This window comes from Jaculus jaculus, chromosome 2, assembly GCF_020740685.1.
Source record: "Jaculus jaculus isolate mJacJac1 chromosome 2, mJacJac1.mat.Y.cur, whole genome shotgun sequence".
In the NCBI taxonomy this organism is placed as follows: Eukaryota; Metazoa; Chordata; class Mammalia; order Rodentia; family Dipodidae; genus Jaculus; species Jaculus jaculus.
The window spans coordinates 117,047,210-117,068,053 of record NC_059103.1 but is presented as its reverse complement, the minus strand read 5'-3'; the positions used below and the strand labels follow the sequence as shown (position 1 = coordinate 117,068,053).

The 20,844-nt window shown below is 40.2% G+C and overlaps 1 protein-coding gene across 3 annotated transcripts in view; it reads right to left on the bottom strand.

The window, feature by feature from the left end:
- Rasgef1b (RasGEF domain family member 1B) overlaps positions 1-20,844 on the bottom strand; it is a 568,755-nt gene that overhangs the window by 359,073 nt on the left and 188,838 nt on the right. For all 3 annotated transcript variants that reach the window (XM_045144030.1, XM_045144031.1, XM_045144029.1), the window contains one exon: positions 311-364. In XM_045144030.1, coding sequence (XP_044999965.1) covers positions 311-364 — 54 coding nt within the window. The remainder of the gene's footprint in view (positions 1-310; positions 365-20,844) is intronic.

The following is a 20,844-nucleotide window of genomic DNA, read 5'->3' as shown; positions in this document are numbered from 1 at the left end:
GCCTGCACTGCAGTTTACACAGCATGCCCTGAACTCCCTTGATGCCCATCTTGTGAAATAAAATGTCAGGTAATGGTAAGATAGAAATATATGAGACCAGTGTTTCTCTAGAACAAAATGCTGTCATACAATAATAGACTTTCCCACATCCTTAACATGAACCATCCAATTTTGGATGGAAGGAAATGTTCACAATATGTCATCAGAACATCTTCACTGATATCAGACATTTTAATCAAATGTCACCAATTATGAAGCAGTCATTCCTCGGCAGCACATGGGGATTCTTGGATGACTGAGAGTATCTTACCTTTTTGCAGTCAGCCAAGGGCTTCTCGGAGGCCAGTGTGCTGAAAATGGTGCTCTGTAAGAAGAAAGGTAACAAACACATTAGAAATTAGAATTGCCAGATGTTCCCTGTTTGCTTCTGGTCCAAGGTGACTCTTACTTCCCATGATGATGGAGTTCCATGGATTAAAATGCATCTGTCTCCTTCACTATTCCCAAAGCCACTCTCCCAAGCTGACACATTCAAGTCTACAAACCAACCATCTTATGCAAAAAGGACCCTTACTTGTCTTCATTTCCCAAATAAGGCAACTGAGCTGCAATTAATCTTATTGCTATAGATCACATGCCTAGGACATAGTTAGATCACTAGTCAAAGCTAAACAGTCAGACTCTAGACCTCCCTTTAACCCCACATGACACTTGGCCTTGAAGAGGCATGTGCAAATTGTTAAAGAGCCAAATGTGTGCTGAAAACATTGCTCGTTGGTTAAAGACACTTGCGAAGTCTGACAGCCCAGGTTCAATTCACCAGTAGCCTCATAAGCCAGATGCATAAAGTGACACATGCATATAGAGTTCATTTGCAGTGGCAAGAGGCCCTGGTATCCCCATGCTTACTCTTTTTCACTCTGTATCTCTCCATGCACACACACACACACAAATAAATATTTGGGGAAACAAAAAAGAGTCAAATGCCCCACATCTTCAAATGCCTCCTGTTATAAACCTGAGCTCTAGCGTAGAGCTTCTCCTGACTTAAGAGAATGAGTCTACGTGATAGTACACAGCGAGAAACCTCCTTCTCCCTTTCCTTAGTGCACTTTCTCTCCCTGTGGTTGACTTCTTACCACTCATGTATCTTCATGGTGAGCCACTCGCATGTACTTTTACATTCAAGGCCACACACCACACAGAGATATGCATGCAAAGCATTCCTTTTGGTTGTTAGCCACACAAATGGCACCACCAACGGTATTTTTCCTCTCTCAGTAATATTCCCTGCTTTTATTTTTATTTTTTGGTTTTTCTGAGGTAGGGTCTAACTCTAGCCCAGGCTGACCTGGAATTCACTATGTAGTCTCAGGGTGGCCTCAAAGTCTCAGCGATCCTCCAACCTCTGCCTCCTGAGTGCTGGGATTAAAGGCGTGCACCACCACGTCCGGCTGCATCCCTACTTTTGTAATTAACTATAAAATTAATATACATTTAGTAGTTTAATTTCCTTTATGCCTTATTCCTCTGAAATAATCAACAATAAAAAGAAGTGTCTGATAAACATGCATAGAATAGTAGTAAAAAAGAAAACACATGAGCAACTGTGGTTCTTATACAAAGTAAAGCACCCTTGGGGAAGTTGTTGGAAAGGCAGATTCCCACATCTACAGTAAAGCTCAGGGGTTAGGGGGTGGCTCAGTAGGCAAAGTTCTTGGTACATAAGCATAAGACCTGGGCTTGGACCCCTGGCACTCATACAAGAGCCAAATTCAGCAGCAGATGCCTGGAATCCTAGAGCTGGAGAGGTGGAGAGAAGAACCTCTGGGGGTTACTGGCTAGCTAGCTAGTTGACTTGAATGGGTTTAGAGAGACATTCTGTCTCAGAAAAGACTGTGGCAAGTGATTGAGGAAGACACCCTACGTTGACCTCTATTGCATTCACATACACAAGTGCTTGCAAACACACAGGTACCTGCAAAACAATAAATGAATAAGTAAAGTGAAGCTAGGAATGGAGAGGAGAGAGGTGAAAGACCCTTAAATAACGGTAAAATGCATCTTCATTTAAGTTGTATCTATGGTCTATTTGACACTTGATGTGACTAAGTTGCAATTTTCAAAAAGAGCCCTGGGAACCTTGCTTCAGAGAGTGAGGGGGCATGCTGTGTACTGCAGAATGTTTGCAGAACTGCTTCTCCCTGTCTGATGCCAATAATGTCATGCTGCCTACCTCAGTTGTGACAGCCGAAAAATGCCTTCAGACATTGCCAAATACTTCCTGGGGCCAAATTCCCTCCAGTTGAATACAACTCATCTAATCTCTAAAAGGACTTGTTGAAGAAATGACCTTGGATTTCCTGGGTAGCACAACTGAATGATTTCCAAGAAACAGAGGTCTGATGGTAGGAATTTATCTTCCCAGTCCCCAACTTCAAATGGCATTCTCTATTCTAAGTAGCAGTCATAATCTGAGGAAGACCCAAATTCCAGTTCCTGAAGATTCCATGTAGGGGAAACTCAAGGGGTCCTAAGTGCATTTTTAACTAAGCTTAAGCTATACCAGCACTGCTACCCTAGGGACAGCAAATGAAAGACTACGTCTAAGAATTCAGATATTCATGCTGTAGCCTCAGGAGAAAAACTCTTCAAATTAATGCTGTTCCACTTTCCAGAACAGTCTCAGGTGATCTGGGGAAACATGTTTGGAGAAGAAATGAGAGTTACAGGGACTGGAGAGATGGCTTAGTACTTTGCTTGCAAAGCCAAAGGATCCCGGTTTGACTCTCCAGGACCCATGTAAGCCAGACGCACAAAGGGGCACAAGCATCTGGAATTCCTTTGCAATGGCTGGTGGCTTTGGTATGGTCCATTCTCTCTCTCGCGCGCGCGCTCTCTCTCTCTCTCTCTCTCTCCCTCCCTCCCTCTCACTCTCTCTTTCTCTTCTCTCTCTGCCTCTTTCTCTCTCTCAAATAAGTAAATAACACGTATTTTTTTAAAAAAGAAATGAGAATTAGAGATAAAATTAGCTTTACTTAGAAGATTAAGCAAGTAGCTCAAAATGTTGCATTTGTAGAAAGGAATAATCCCAAAGAACAAATGCACAGAGATGTCTTAATACCTAAAATGACTATAAAAGAGGAATGACAGAGATCCATGACAGCCCATAGCCTTCATTTCCTAAAAGAAGATTCTACTTTACATGCTTGGCCAGTTTCATTTCAATCCCTTCAGAAGACTTTAACTGGTATTCCAGTTTCCTAATTGCAACCATTGTGAATGACTTGGATGGGCTTTCTGAACCTTCCCATGACATGTTCACTTTAATTACTAAAAGTGAAAGATTTTAAAACATGGCAACTTATTCATGCCATGACCTTTTTTTTTTAAGTCTATTTCTGTTTAATTTATGCAAAAGAAAGAGATGGGATTCACTGCCCTAACATACATGAAAAAAACATTTCCCCATATCTCTTAGTTTTTGGTCTAAGTAATAGTATAAAAAAAAATCTTCCAAAAAAGAAAATCTCAATACTTGCTATGACCTTCTTGATGACTACATTAACATTTTTCTCCTAATGGAGGAAACTCCTACTCAGTGACCTCTGCCAAGGTCTGCATAATGCTTCCTTTGTCACAGGCACACAGCACAGCAGAGCACACCGTCTTAAAGGCACTCATTTCTAGCTCTATTACTGAGGTGACGTGCACAAGGGGATAGAATTATGCATCGACAATTGTAGCAATGTCCCCAAATGAATTTATTAAATGCTTCATTCTCCATTTATAGACTGATATGTGAAGTCGCACTTATAGGAACGCTACTTTTAGCAACATATCTTGAATCATAACTGACAGAGCATAGTGGCCTCTGAAGGTCAGGGCTCACTAGAGGGAGAGACACCAGGACTTCATGTTCTCATGCGTCTTAAAGAGAATGAGCTCATCATGTTCTCCCCCAAAGTGGGTGTCTGCACTTTGGGGATGGGTGCAGATTGTTTGTTCACTTTTTAATAAATTATAAATTGATAGAACAATGAAGACTTAGGTCATGATGACACTGGCCACTCATGGTGATAGGAAAAGTTCTGAAGTCATGGGCCATAGATTAGATGCCTTCAAAAGCAAACTGTGAAATGGAAATCAGCATGGAGGGAGTGTCCTCTGGTCACTGTGTGGGGGGAGGGATACAGGATATGGTAGAGGAAAGAACTGAGCTGAGTGCAGACTCTGTAAAGGCCTCACCAACCATATATGAATCTTTGAAGCTGAGAAAACACAAGCCAAGTGGTGGCTTCACTGGGCAACATGACTCTTCCCAGCCAAGGTCTGAAAGCTGAACCTGTTCATCTGACCACATACCTGGCAGCCAGAAGAGCTGGGTGGAATATGACTGAGTCCACTACAATGCACTTTACTTTGGCACACTCACCTAGGACAGACCTTGCTTGTGACTGATGCACTCTAGTTAAACACAACTTCTTGGTATAGCTAAAAGTTTGCTAGTCTTTAATGATAGTCTTGTGCAGGTAAGCAAATATCCCATATGCTCAGAAGTCTATGTTCTAATTATTGTTCCTCTTAACAAGTTTCCATGTGAATTTTAGAGGGATCACTGGCCTTGAAGTCTTGAATTCCTCACTATAAAATTAGAAAACTCATCTCTATTTACTTCTCCTTTTTTTTTTTTTTTTTTTTTTTTTTGAGGTAGGGTCTCACTCTAGCTCTGGCTGACCTAGAATTCACTCCATATTCTCAGAGTGGCCTTGAACTCATACAATCCTCCCACCTCTGCTTCCTGAGTGCTGGGATTAAAGCTGTGCACCACCACGCCCAGCTTCTATTTTTTTTTAAGTCATGAGATCTTTTGCTAACATGATGAAAAGAGGCCTGATTTTTGTCAGGGACATTGTTTGAACATCAGTAAGTATGCTGCCTATCCCTTTCCTCCAACCTCTAACCAAAGAACATTTATTTGACTGCATAGCATGCTCAGCTCTTGCTTATCTACTGAGGGTAGGAGAGTTTTATTGGTGACTTTATTTTTATTTTATTTTTATTGGTGACTTTATTTTTATTTTATTTTTATTGGGTTCACCAGAGAAAAGGGACCAACAGGATAAAAAACAAGATAGAAGAGACTTATGATAACTGGCTCATTCTATCAAGAGTGCCAACTTTGGCCTGGAGAATCAGGGTAGCCAGTAGTATAACTCATCCCAAATATGAAGACCTGAGATCTCCCAGTCTGAAATCACAGACTAAGAACGTTAAGAACCTGGTGCTAAGAGAAGAATGTTGATATTAGCTGCATAGTCCAAAGGTTCAAGAACCTGGATTTATGATGTCTAAAAGCAGGAGCAAATGAATGTTACTGCACAAGAGGAGACGCTCCGTCTTCGTTCAACTTTTTTGTTCTGTTCAGGCCCTCGATGGATTGGAATGTTGGTCCACACCAATGAAATTCTCTTTTGATTCAAATGTTAATCTTCACAGAAATAATGTTTTATCAGCTACTGGGGCAATCCTTTGCCTAGTTAACTCATAAAATTAATCGTAACAGGTGGCCCACAAAGGTATAACTTACAAAATGCCTGTACATTTCACTGAGATTTATTAATGTTTAATTTAGACTTGAGTGCTTGGCTTCCGTAAAATAACATTTATAACCATTTGTACAACTATTCCAAGTGGGTAGAAAGGTAAAAGAGACACAAAAGGAAAAGAAATTTGGGTAAGTCCTTGGTTAGAAAGCACACAGAAGATCAGTCATCAGTGGTCATCCAGTCTGGCCTGAAAGAAGCAATACTCAGAAGTATTTGATTCTTAACCAATTCTCACTGGGGGGAACATTTTATGGGATGAATCAGTACTAGGACTCCACATGTCCCCTACTTCTTTTTACAGTAGAGTTTACTTCTGAAAATTCTCATAGTATTGTTTATTCCCATTAAATTAGGTTTCAAAACAGAAACTGGAAAATAAGACTATCATCTACTTTTATCAAGCTAATATCTGGCATGAAATGTCAACCTAACATTGATATTTTTAAAATGGCAAACACATGACACTTACTTGATTAAACTGAGGCAGCTTAAATATTTGATTATAAAAATTAAGGTATTCATAAACTGAGTCTCTGAGATGGCAACATTATGAAATTGTGTTGTAGGCATAACTTTTATGTATGTGTCGGCATGCAGGTGTGTTCTTTTCTCTTGGCCAGAAACTATCAGATGGAGGCCAGCTAGCTGTGATAAGTGGCCAAATAAAATTGAAAGCTAAAAGACTTTTAAAGGAATGATGCCTGCATAAGGTATCTCCTTTGAGGCCTCCAATTTGCACCTCTCAGACACGCTAGATAATTTCTTACTCACTGGAAGATGTCCGAACCAGACCTACCCCTATCACTAATAATTTGGAAAGCTCTTGCAGTTAAATAAACATGTCCCCAAAGTGCACACTACTTGGATGCTTTCTTCAACAGTTTAACAAACTAATTCTTTGTGCTTTCTTTTTTCATAAACTGTATTGCAATTCTGCTTTTGTGCTTTAGTAGACTAATATTGATAAATATACACTCAAAAAGGGGCATACCCTCCAGGCAAAGTATGGCATTCACATTTATTTTTAATACATAATTATAAAACACCAACCAAAGAAAAAAATTATATACCCAAATAAATGATAAAATTACAATGTTTTCTTGTACTCCATGAATGCTGAAAATTTCAATTAGCCAAGTGAAAAGCCATTGAATATGCCAGCAGGATTTATATCCTAGACTAATGACCATCATCTGCATCCTATTTAGCTAATGAATGCCTGGAACACTTGTGGATAATTAAGGGAAAGCTGATGGGAGGAAATTCGAACCATGGAAAGATCAAATCTATTTATGTCTGCATTTAAAACTAAACATACTTAATAGTTCATTCAATCAAAGCATAATGTCTGTTCATCTAGGGAAAGATAGATGTTTATCATTTATGTAGCCAGCTTAGCTCCCCAAGCCCAAAATTTATTCCTTCTTCATTCATTCAATAAATATTTAACACATTCCATGTGCTTCTTCCCTTGCATATCAACATGACAGCACCATGATCCCTCTAATGTTCATCAAACCACTTTTCCTCTATGCCTTAATTAAATTTACAGCTCTGATTTTCACATTACCAAGATAACTACAATTCACCTGTGTATTGTGACAGGCAGAACATGGCTGCAATCCAAGGTCATGATGGGGGAAATCAAGGTATGAAGTGGCCACATGGCTTTTCCTCCAGCCTGGCAGAGCACCTCAGATGCAAAGACCCAGCTCATGAATAGATGGGCATTCGTGAGAGGATATTAGAGGGAAACAAAACCCCAGTGATTAAGAGTAGCCAGTCAAACATGGTCAGTGGAGCTCCACTGATTTAACTGAACTGTGAACCAATCTTCACATCCAATTGTAACTCTGCTACTTAAGAAAGGAATACCTTGAAACTCCCTCTCTGCCCCCACCACAATCTGTTATCTTAGAATATATGTCTATGCTTAAATATGGCACATATTGCCTTATAGGCATGTTGTGGAAAGTCATCTATTGGTGCAACTTCCATGTGTGAACATGGTATCTTTTAGAAGTCCTTCCACTACCTTAAAGGAAGCCAGTTCAGCAGTGTCCACATACCCCATTAGGCTTAATAGTAAGCCAATGGAGATCAAATTTTAGTGGCATGATTATCAACTAGAGAGGTCCTTAAACACAAATTGCTGAGCCCACCCCCAGAAATTCTGATTTAGAGTAGATATGGTAAAGCCCTAAATTTGTATTTCTAGCTCAATTTCAGCTAAGACTGAAGCTTCTGACAAAAAAACTACACCTTGAGAATGAGTGGTTGAAGTTATCCCCAAACAACATTAATAACAATAATAGTTACACCTTTCAGTGCCTTGCCAAAGACAATGTCTCTGGAATTTCCAGAGCATATTTTTAACCAGCAACAAAGCTAATGATAATTCTGACTATTAAACATTAAAACTTCTACCTTCCAAAGGCCATTTGACAGACATTCTGTGATGGTCCATTTCGGGTTGCCAACTTGACAGGATTTAGAATCACCATGAAAACAAATCTCTGGTGATGTCCGTGAGGGATTTTCTAAATTAGGTGAGAGGACCTAACTGTGGCTGGCACCCTCTCATGGGCTGGGTTCCTAGATTGCCCAGAAAGGAAAAAGCCAGGTAAGTAACAGCATTCATTGCTGTCTACTTCCTCCCTGCTGATGTGAGGATGTGATGTGTGGGTTCCTGCTCCCACCATGCTTTCCTTGACCACTGCCATGTTGGACTTCCCCTTGAAACTGTAAGCTGAAAATAAACCTTTTCATTTCTTGAGTTGTTTCTGGTCTGGTGTCTTGTCCCATCAATGAGGAAGTGATTGATATACTTGTATGTACAAACAGCTATGTGAGGTATTTGTGAATCTTGTTTAAGGACATTATAAAACAGAGGTTAGTGAATCCTTGCCCAAGTTTTCATAACTAGTGAATGTTCAGTCCAGACTCGGGTCACAGGCTTCAAAATACTTCTAGGGTAGACTGTGCTGTGAGAGTTGTTTTCTGAGTCAGTGAAGCATAATACCAGAGTCACACACACAAAAAAAGAGATTGCTAAAGTCACAAAATAACAACATCAACCTTTTTTAATAAGTTAATATTCATTTCTTCTTATTCTTCATCACTTATAAAAGCTAAGAAGTTTTACCATTCACAGTAAAATACCAAAAGAGATCACAAAAGCTCCCTTAAAAGGGTCCAGACAGAGGAGAGACTGAGAAATGCATATGTAAATTCCAGATCCAAAGTTATGGTCAGCAGTCAACTGTGAACTCCACAGAGAGAAAACTGTGAGGAAGAAAACATGCCACTTTTTACTTCCCACTCTCCTGCCTGATGTTCTCCATGAGTTTAGCACCTTGGCACAGAAAGACCAATAGGAAAGCTCAGACTGCAGAAGGTAAAAGGAAGTCATGGTTCAGACTACAGAGAGAGGAAATAGAACACTTAGATGATGCTGTCCCTATAGCCCCACCAGAATCACTGCAAGGAAGAACCCACTTTATCTGCTGCACCCTCATTCTAGACTCTGGCAACCAGAATCCTGTGAGATCATTGAACACTGTGCCCTGCGGGGAAGGGAGGAGTAGCTATCAGAACACATTTTATGTATTTTAGGACCGTATTTGATTGTGGCTAATTAGTGTCAGGAGAATAGAGTAACAAAGGGAATCAAAGAAGACACAACAAAAAGCAACACTTTCAGACAAAAGACACTGTCTGAGTGGAGGTGATCTCCATCCCACACAGCCCCAGGCCAGATCTCTCCCTAAAGCCATCAAAGTTAATAACACAAACCATACACAAAGCCCCTACTCAGTGTCTCGGGCCACTGTCCTTCCCAGAGGAGGGGATGCTAATATAACACAGGAAGAGTCCAAGAGAATGTGGATCAAAGGAATTGAGGAAGAAATGAAAGAAGCAGAAGGTATCTAAAAGTAATACTCAGGAAAATCTATATACAAATGCTGTGCATATGACCATCTATAATTTCTTTCAGCTATTGTGGTTCTTTAAATAATAGGACCATATCAATAATTTTAAAGAGATTATGACCTAACTTTGAGAGTATAAATCCCTAAGATCCCACTATAATTCTACAAATGCCTTCAGCAGAAGTTACAGGTCAGACATTTCTCTTCTATACTATCTCACAAGCTTATGGGGTCTAGAGTGAACTTTAGTTGTTTTTCTAAACTACAGTATAGCATAGTGATGGGTGTAGGGATAAGAAAAATGGATACATTTTATAAATGTTTGCTGAGTGAATAGTAAATAAGGCTAAGGAAGCAAAAGGAAGTAAGAACAAGAGGAGGATACCAAGAAAGGCAGGCAGGGAGACAAGATAAAAGTAATGGTAATGGGAGAAAATACCAGTGTAGTAGGAAATAGTCTTATAAGTTCCAGCCCTCTCCAACAAGAGAGATGCTGGTGTACCATCACCTGGTACCGGTGAATGTAACCTTATTCTAAAATAGGGTCTTTTGGTTAAGTCCCTATTGCTGAAGACACCACACACTTCAATTGCTAGTAAAGAAACCAAGCTGGAAGGGAGCTGGATGCTTATACCATGCTGGCCAGCTTTCTTTGTGCCAGAAGGTACCATGTAAGCTGTTGGGGGAGAAAAGCATCAACAATCCTACCCAGCTGTGTAACCCATGTACTTCACAACCAATCTGCAAGACAAGATGCATCCACTGATGCTATGGTGGTAGGAGAGTTACGGGAGGAAGCAAGTGCTCTCTGATTGGAGTTAAGGCTTGATCTGCAGGAGGAACATCATGCCTGCTACTGTAAATGTGGCCAAAAATTAGGGGAACCCAATACTATCATTCTACTAATCACAAAACATGGCAAACTACCTTCTAAACAACTGAGATGGACACTACTCACAGCCTAGAACTCAGAAGATTCTTTATGCAAAGGATAGAGGTGACTGCAGAGATTTACAGATGACAAAATTACCATGAACAAGCAGAATGGTTTACTCTCAGTCCTAAACATGACACCAATACCACACCCTTCAGGCTCATTGAAACTAACAGAACAGAAGGCAGAAAAAATTGAAGAGCAGAAGATGAGAAGTGAGGCTGTGGAATTCTGTCTTCTGAATACCACAAATTCACTATACTAATGGACTCAGAGCAGATGGGATTTGCCATACATGACTGAACTTGTCAGTATCTTGTAGAGGAGGGAGTGGCCCTTGAGACCACACACCTCCCAGAATAAATAGTGGCAACTGGTGATAACTAGGATAGGCTAAGTCATGTCATTTAGAGGGATAGCCATTGAAGGATTGCTCATTCCCCAGTTAATAACTTCCCACCCATGATTATGCAAGCAAACCTAATTTAACTCAGTAGTTCAAAAATAAAATAAACAAGATATGGAAGTAGGATGGGGGTCTAGTGGCAAGAAGGGTTTCAGTGGGAAGGGAAAGGAGAAGAGAAAGGGTAACCAGAGGTCAAAATGCATTGTAAACATGTGTAAAATGGTTAAAAAAAAAAAAAAGGCGGGGGATTGTACATGGCCCAGTTAAGATGAGGTAAGTAGGATGGGTCCTAATCTAATATGACTGGTGACCTCATAAAGAGGGGAAGGTTAGCCACATGTACTCAGAAAAGGAAAACAACAGTGTGGTATGTGATTCAAGCTATGCAGTGGACAGACAGAACTGAAGGACGCCATGGGTGGAGGGCCACCATCAGAAGTGAGGAAGACACAGGAAAGAATGCTATCCAGTATCAGCACCTTCATTTCGGACTTCTAAATTCCGGCACTGTGAATTTCTATTAAGTTGAAAATAAGTTTCTGTACTTTAAACAGCAAAACTATCAATACTATCAACCTAATACAAGAAATACATATCAGGCTTCAATTTATTGATCATCTGTATTAGTGGTTGGTAAATTTCTAATGTGAAGGATAAGTTAGTAAGTATTTTAAGCTTTGAAGACTATAAGATCTCTGTCACATCTACTCAACTATGTCAGTCTAGCTTGAATGGAGTTATAGACCACATGCAAATGAGAAAGTGTGGTTGTAATATTGCTTCCATGTTGTGTGTCATTTTCCTCAACTATTTATAAATGGGAATTTAGCTCAGGTGATAGAATTCTTACCTAACATACAGGAAGCTGAGGTTTGTTCCTCAGCACTTCATAAAAGCAGGCATGGTGGCACATTCAGGATCATCCTCAGCTGCATAGCTAGTTCAAAGGCAACCTTGGATATATGAGACCATCTCAAAAAGAAATTTATTAATTTTAAAAATATAAAGCAGAATAGAAGGATAAAAATGTGAAACCATCCTAAGCTCACAGGCCATACAAAAAATAGCAGTGGGTCATATTTGGCCTGCAAGCCATAGTCTTTCCACCCTGGATATAGTTCTGAGAGTCAGAAAAGTCTCACTCCAGTTGCAGTTCCCTCAAGGATTTTTAAATATTTATCTATTTATTTGATAGAAAGGAAAGAGAGATAGTATGAGTGTACCAGGACCTCCTACCACTGCAAACTCCAGATGCATGTCCCACCGTGTATTTTTTGTTTGTTTGTTTGTTTGTTTGTTTTTGCATTTGGCTTTACATGAGGACTGGGGATCCAAACCTGGACCATCAGCATATTTGCATACAAGTGCCTTTAACTGCTAAGTCATCTCTCCAACCAGCAGTGTTTCTTATAACACTGAATTAGTGGTTTCAGTGTTCATTAAAAATAGAACATAGCTGGGCGTGGTGGCGCACGCCATTAATCCCAGCACTCAGGATGCAAAGGCAGGAGGATCACTGTGAGTTCGAGGTCACCCTGAGACTACATAGTGAATTCCAGGTCAGCCTGAGCTAGAGTGAGTCCCTACCTTGAAAAACAGACAAACAAACAAAAAAATTAGAACATAACAGGTATTTTCCTGTCTGCCTGGTAGGGTATTGTGTGTATAAGATAATATATGGCATATGGTAATAGTCTATACTGTAATGTATTTGACGGTGTCCAATTCTCAAAGAAATAAATATCAACATAAGGCCAGAATGATGACCAATCGACTAAGTTATGGTATTAGGACAAAGTAGAAAGAAATGTATTATGCACACCTTTAGACGAAACCAGTGAAGAGGACAAAGCTGTCGGGAGCCAGAAGACATTCTGAGGCAAGGCAAATGTTTGCCATCTAAGGTTACATTTGCCCCTGGGTTGCTTATTGTGGAATCCAGAATTTTCTTTCTACTGAAACCTTTGCATTAGGACAAGCATAGTGCTACTACCTCCTGGCAGTACTGTACCTCCTCCCCTATGCCATCATTCTAAATAAGAATTCACCATCCATGAAAGCTCCTTTGGCCATCTTCAGCCCGTGTCTACAGTGCCAACAGCTCACAAATCCATAAATATTACCCTACATGCAGAAACATCCTCACATTATTCCCCATGAGGAACTGGCACCCTGCCATTGTGCTCTGGAGGGAGCTGGACATGAGCTGACAACCCCAGATTTTCAGGTCTCATATAAGGTAAAGCCAAAAAAAGCACCCAGGAATATAGAAAATAGTGTGGTGGAGTAAAGATCATTTGGTAATAACTGCATGGGGCTGAAGAGCTCCCCAGAACTGAGATCCTTAAGATAAAGTATGCAGCCTTCCAAATAACTAGCATAACCACCATAGTCATGTGTCCTTAAAGCATAGTATTTTTCCTGCAAATTAATTATTTCAGTTCCCCTTCAGCCCTAGGACTCCTCATACTGGCATTCATAGTGGACAAAAAAAGAGTGCAAGCCCTTGACCTCCCTTTCTCCCTTTTTCCACCTGGGCACATCATCACTGTCAGCTTTCTACTGGCCATAGAAGAAAGCCAGGGTTCTTGAATATCTCCAAGAAGCTCCATACCCTTCTTCTAAAAGATGCTCATATAAAATCATAGGTAAACCAAAGGAGTGTCTCTTGGGAGCAAGTTTCTTAATTGAAGGGCAATGGGCTCAAATCTCAGCTCTTGGTATGTAAAAAGGGGCTTATCACTTAAATTCTCTGACCCTGAATTCCCTTTCTGAAATATCCAAACAAAATCATACCCTGAGGCAGTTTTCTAAGAATTTAATATGATGTTTGTTTAATAGACAATAGCTACTCTCGTTATTGCTGAGGTTTCTGGACATCTTCTCCAGTTCTGTCTCCAAGCACAGAGTCTACACGGTTCATTGATGCCACTTTACAGGGACAGGGCTATGCCATTAAAGCACATAATGGCGGCTGTGATGACAAGGGGAAGGTCCAAGTTTAGTGGAGGCCTGGGTGCCAGAACAGCAAACAGCTGATAACAGGCAGGAGGAATTGGTGGCCTTTTCCTGAAATGGACTTTGGATTATCACATACGGGCAAATATCCATGCTTTTGATTAAAGTGCATGGATAATGGCTTAACATTAATACCACGCAGTACTTGAGAAGGAAAGGAAGTCGTACAGATGACCATTTAACACACATACATATGCACACACACTTACCCTTTGAAATCTGAATTAGTGAGAAAATATTCAAGAAGTCTCTTTAGCTACCCCTATCCCCATATGAGCAGAATTGTGGTTGTTGTTTGTTTTTGTTTTTTTTTCTGCAGCAAGGCATAGAATATGGAAAAAAAAAATTTTAACTTAAGAATCTAAAATTCAGTCAGATAAAACAATGAAATTCATGATCCCATAGCATAGCTGTTTAGAGCAGGGGGAGGGTTCAAAAGTACATTAGTCTCCAGCCTAGCTATGTGTGCCTGACAAGACGCCTCTCTCCTTTACCCCTCTCAGGAGAGATGGAAATGAGGCTGTTGACAGCCTTGGGCAAGGAAACTGAAGGTGCTCAGCCTCCCAAAGAGCCTTTGTGCTGGAGCATGAATGTGAGGCATCGGATCAGGCTTTTAACCCAATGTTTTTCTTTCTTTTTCATAGTAATTCTGTGTCTACCATATGCCTAAGGAAGTCCATTTGTAAAGAAAACAATGGCAACGATAATTTATAATCCCAACTCATGAAGTACTAACAAATGTATAAATTTGGTAGATGAGGAGGAAAGGAGGGAGAAGGTCAAGGAAGAAAGACATTTTCATAATTACTAGCTGTTACAAACCATTCAAAGGGACACACAACAAGAATAGAGGGCGAAGGCCCAACACGAGGAGTTCTGGTTTAAAAGCCCAGCTCTGTCATTAGTGAATGAATGGTGATGTGCCATTATCTCAGATTCTCTTAGGCATGGTCTGACAGAAAATCGATAGCTATATAATTTTACTGCACACTAGAAATAAAAATAAAAAGGCCTAGCTGGCCATAAGCACATTTCATAATTACAGCTCTGACAGGTGTAGTCTTTACCCTACTTGTATATTGCTACATCTTCAATTCTTGAGTTGATTTTGAGTTCCACTTGCACAAGCTCTCTGGAGTGAAAGGCTAACCCAGATGATTAAAGTGCTCCCCAGGGGCTTGGGGAAATCCTTTGCTATTTGTTCATCCTTCTTCTCCCCATTTCCTAACACCCCCAGGCCCATATTTTTTTTTTTTTTTTTGCAATCAACATTACTGGGTACAAATATTCAAGGATTAGGCCAGGTGTTGAAGGGAGTGGAGAAACATGTGAGATATCACTGGGTGCCTTCCAGAGATGACAGGTGAATCTATGAAGTTTTCCATGTTTGTGGGAGAGGTTCTAATTTCTGCCTCATTTTGCTTGTCTCCCACAACTTCCCTGCTTCCCATGTGATCTCTGGTACTTTGTGCCAATTTTGCACTAGCACACACTTTTTTTGTAACCACTTTTTCTGTATGATTTCATGTTTCCAAAAGCCTTGCCTCCAAAAGCTCTTTGGAAGCCAGACTATACCATACCCTTACTCTTGTTCTAAATGCTACAGCAAATATAGAAATTTTTTTGATTTTTTTTTTAAAAGAGAGTTAAAATATAGATGTTTCATTGAATATGGGCACAATCCACTCCCTTTATGGCTAAACCTACTAGCTACATGATATTCATTTAAAATGTGTTTGGCCATCTCTGTCCCCCTGAAAAACTTCAAAATCCTTGTTCTCAATTATTTATTAAATATCTCCTCTACAATGTTCCACCAGCATCTACAACCCAACTTGTCCAAAACTCAGCTGGTTACATTTTCCTATTCCATGTCTTGTTTACATCTCAATTAGCGGTAAATCCGTCGGTTGGCTCTTTCAACTGCAGTGTTGTTATGCTCCCCTTTAGCCATCTCATGCTAGTGATTCTACTACAAAAAAATGCTCTCAAATCATGAAAACTTCCTATGCATTGACCTTGCCACTGATTTGTTTACATCTTTTCACCCCTAATTGTCTCTACAAGGCTCCATCAATAGCTCCCTAAAGTAAATTTGGCTTTACAATTTGCCAACTTAAAGCCTCTGCTAGTTCCTTAAAGTCCACAAGAAAACATATCTGTGTTTAGTGTTCTCTGTAGACTCTGGGTTATTTTGTCAGGCCATACTCAGATGCTTCCCATCACACAGCATATAAATGAGCCATACCAAACTATGGATAAGCCTCAGGGGCCGTGAAGTCCTTGCACATGCTACCATATTCGCTCAGCCTAGAAATACTTTACTTTCCTTGTTAATCCCAACACCCTTCTACAAAGACTCCGAATTTCCTGGGAGTTGCTAGTGGTTTTTCTCTCTGTGTCCCAAAAGTCCTTCATGGTCATATTCAGAAAGATACTAGAAAGGTATTAGAAAGTTCTTGCTGGCTTCTTGAAAACTCAGCATATACCAGAAAAAGCAATGCTATTTTCCATTATAGAGGTCCATAGTAAGTAGTCAGGGACCATTTGATGAAAGAATGACTGGGTCACTAATTCAATAGTCTGAGGCTTACCAGAGATATACATAGGTAATGCCTGCAAATGACCCTTGAAGCCACAGTTGTGGATGAGAGGACCTAGGAAAATGTAAAATTATAAGAAATTGGGAAATAAGACAAACTTTGTCAAGCATGGATAATTGTTAAAAAAAAAAAAAAAAAAGAGAGAGAGAGAGAGAGAGAGAGAAGCTCCAGCTAAGGAACTTGAGCAAAAGCAGGTACGGGGGTAGGAGAGCCTGACAAAAGTGCAGTCACATAAGCAAAGCCAGCACCTCACTTCCAGAAAGAAACCCTTCCTACTTCACCAAGATGGAACCAAGACACTCTTCTGTTTGTTCCAACCGCACACCCAGCTTATCCAAGTGCTTATCTTACTACTCTTTAACTGGCCGCTATCTGTAATGCTCCCAAAAAGTTATCTCCTCTGTCGTACTGATAGCATGTCCTTTACACTTGACACAGTACATCACATGTAGCTCCTGGGCAGTAAGTATTTGCTGAAAGACTGAGAGGGGCATATGGTGAAACATGGGTTAAGAATTCACAAAAGGATGTAAAGATGCTCTTGATTTTAGGATTCAGAAAGATAGTGGATGACTTTAATTATTTAAGTCTTACAACTTATTCTCATAGAGATCTCATGTATTTCACATTGGAATGTGCAAGACTTTGAGATAAAATGAAAAGCCATCACTCGGTCTGCCTCCTCAAGGAATCCCCATGAAGATGGATGGATGGCTTCGGATCAGTGCAAATGGGTTTCATGCAATGGTTTTCACCAGATAACAAATAATAGAGTCATTGTGCCCCCTCCCAAGACATTGAAAAATGCATCATTTCAAAATTGCCTCCGCACACAGTGTTGTCCTGAAGCCGAGGAGACATTAACTGCATGCCTCGGTGATCACGGGGTGTTGGCCATCATTTCCTCCACATGTAATAATCCCACATCATCTTCTGAAGGAAACACTGCCAAGGAGGACAGCAGATCACTTGCTATCGGAATGGAGGAATATTGTGGTGATAAATCCCCAGACAAACGAATGGAACAGGACCTCTAACAGATTGCTAGTGTTTTGTCTTTTACAAAAAGAAAAACATGTAGAAAATAATTAGCTCCTGGATTCTCAGTGCGTACCTTGAGAAATTAAAGGTCATGGAGGTGGATGAAATCCTTCCCTTCTTGCTGCAATTTCAGTCCTTAGCACCCTTTGAACTCTGACTAGAACCACAGACTGTGGTTGATAAGCGGGCTTCAGGTAAGTGGAAGACTTGAAGGAAATCCTTCTTGGGGGTGGTTGTTTGTTTGCTTGGTTTCTTTTGCTTTGCTTTGCTGTTATTTATCTTTCTTAATTTTTTTAATTTATTTTTTTTAATTTATTTGAGAGCGACAGACAGAGAGAGAAAGAGGGAGAGAGAGGGAGAGAATGGGCGTGCCAGGGCCTCCAGCCTCTGCAAACGAACTCCAGACGTGCGCCCCCTTGTGTATCTGGCTAACGTGGGTCCTGGGGAACCGAGCCTCAAACCGGGGTCCTTAGGCTTCACAGGCCAGCGCATAGCTGATAAGCCTTCTCTCCAGCCCCTTTTAAACATTTTTATTTTTGTCATTTTCCTTCACGTATATAACGTCTTTTGATCTTGTTCCCCCCAGGTCATCTATCTTACCTGTTCCCCCCTCCCATTAACACTCTCTTCTTCTCCACTGCCCTTCATCTTACTTTCATGCTTTTCTTTCTAATCCATTGAGTTAAATGCGCATTGGTTACATAATCATGGGTAGGAGGTTATCCAACTGTGGAATGGGCAACTTACCAGTGGCTACACTACTGATGAACCTGACTCTCTTCTCCCAGAAACCATTATCTACTCTGAGAGGTCTGGGGTCTCATGTATCCTTCCTCCATCCATGGTGAAGTACTGACAGGCTCAATCTTGTTTTTTAGGAAACCACAGCTGCTATTGGTCCATGAGTGTAATAGGCATGTTACTGTTGCTTTTAAAATTCAGGACATTTAGGGATTTATGTCCCAATAGGGCCCCTCCAGAAGACTAAGCAAATTGAAACACCCTGAATGAATTATGACGTGCCCCATCCTGTTTCCTGCCTAGCACTTTATACTCTGGAGTAAATATACCTTGGAAACATCAAATCCTACTCCAGCCTTTTCATCGCAAAGACTGAGGCTGGAATTCAGAACAGTCATTCTTACGTTGTTTAATCAGAGATTCCACATTTTCAAAGAGTAGTCATGAAACTGTTTAACATTGTTCAAAGAGAATTGAGTTCTATATATTAGACAAATCTTCTCATAATAAAGGGATGTAATGTACTCTGAAATGTTGTTGTAACCTAATACAAAAGGTATAAGTGTAATCTGAAATATGAAAATATTTTGTTTTAAAGAGAGGCTTAGCTGGTCATGGTGTTGCACGCCCTTAATCCCATCACTTGGGAGGCAGAAGTAGAAAGATAGCCATGAGTTCAAGGTCACCCTGAGACTATATAGTGAATTCCAGGTCACCTTGGGCTAGAGTGAGACTCTATCTTGAAAAAACAAAAAAAAAGACAGGGCGTGGGGGACTTATATGAACAGTATGACTTCATAGAAGCTGCTGGTCTTTCTGGTCCTTGGTTTCCTCAACTGTAACATGGAAACCAAAAAGGTCAAATGACAGTGGTTACAGTTTTAAATAAAAGCATGGATTCAAAAGTTCAGATTTGCTCTTTCTCTGCTTTTTCTCTCTCTTTCTCTCTCAAATAAGCAAAAGAAAGAAAGGAAGGAAGGGAGGGAGAGAGGGAGGAAGGGAGGGAGGGAGGGAGAAAAAGAAAGAAAGAATGAAAGGAAGAAAGAAAGAGAGAGAGAAAGAGAGAAAAAAAGAAGGGGGCTATAGAGATGGCTTGGCAGTTAAGGCATTTGCCTGAAAAGCCAAAGGACCCCAATTTGATTCTTCAGGACCCACGTAAGCCAGATGCACAAGGTGGCGCATGCGACAGGGGTTCATTTGCAGTGGCTAGAGGCCCAGGCATGACAATTCTCTAGCCCCCTCTCGCTCTCAAATAAATTTCAAAAATATGAAGTTCTAATGCTTACAGATATTCCACAGATATTGCTTTTCATTCTTTAAAAGTTACTTAAGAAACCTGGAATTAAAAATGAACTTAATCCAGGTGTGGTAGTGCACAACTTTAATCTCAGCATTTAGGAAGCAGAGGTAGGAATATCACTGTGAGTTCAAGGCCAGCCTAAGACTACATAGTGAATTCCTAGTCATCGTGGACTACAGTGAGATCCCACCTCAAAATAAAATAAAACAATCTATTTGATATGCCAAGTAATTTTTACAACAGTCTTGATGAATTAAACCTTTAATAAGTTAAGACGAATTTACCATCATATTAGATACCGTATTTTATCAGATAAAAGACACCATTGATCATAAGTTATTGTTAAGAAAGAAGATAGCACTGCCAACTGTTTTATGTTCTCATAATAATATATCCTGAGAAATGCTAAAAGTATGAAAATATGGGCATATTTTCATCAAAATCAATGAAATGCAATACATATTCTAGATAACCTAGAGCTACAATACTAGCCAAGACTAAGAGAGAAAGAAGACACATCTCCTGTTGTACCTTAAACCCTTTATTTTACAGGGAAATCAGGAAGTCGGGAAGACATAAACCAGAGTCAAGCCGTTTGCCAATGTATTCAGTTCACACCATAACGAGGTAGGGAGGGAAAATCCTTGGAGGATAAAGGCATATGGAAAAAGTAAAGGACACTTTAGGTTTCACCACCTTCCTTGAATTTGAGTATTGAATGTATCTGGTTCTAAATCCAGAAGGAAACTAAATGGCAGTTCTGAAGGCTCTGGTATCACAACCTGACAGAGTGCCTGACCACTTAGTTATGTGACCTAGAGCGACATTTAGTGGTTACTCCCTCAAATTACAGCCAGGTGTCCCAAAGGGGGTAGGACAATCCCTGGAATAGATGACTTAGCAAAATTCTCCTTCATCACAGTCGGAGAGATGTCATCATTAACTTGCCAGATAGGTTAGTATGAGGCCTTCTATAGGTGGTGCTGGAGGTGGAAATTGCTAATATCATTGTAATCTTCTATTTTCATAATTCGGTGTTTTCTGCATGGCCATGGCTTTGTAATAGAACCATAATGCTAGAAGAGACCCCAAGGATCATCTAATCTAATTCTTTTATTTTCAGGTTATAAAACCATGACTCAAATATGCTAGGCCAAGTTCCTGCAGCTAGGAAAGGACAGACCCAGCCTTTGTTCAGAATCATGAACTCATTGCTCTCTCAGCAAAATGACTCTACTACTCATCAAGTGCCCTTTGGAA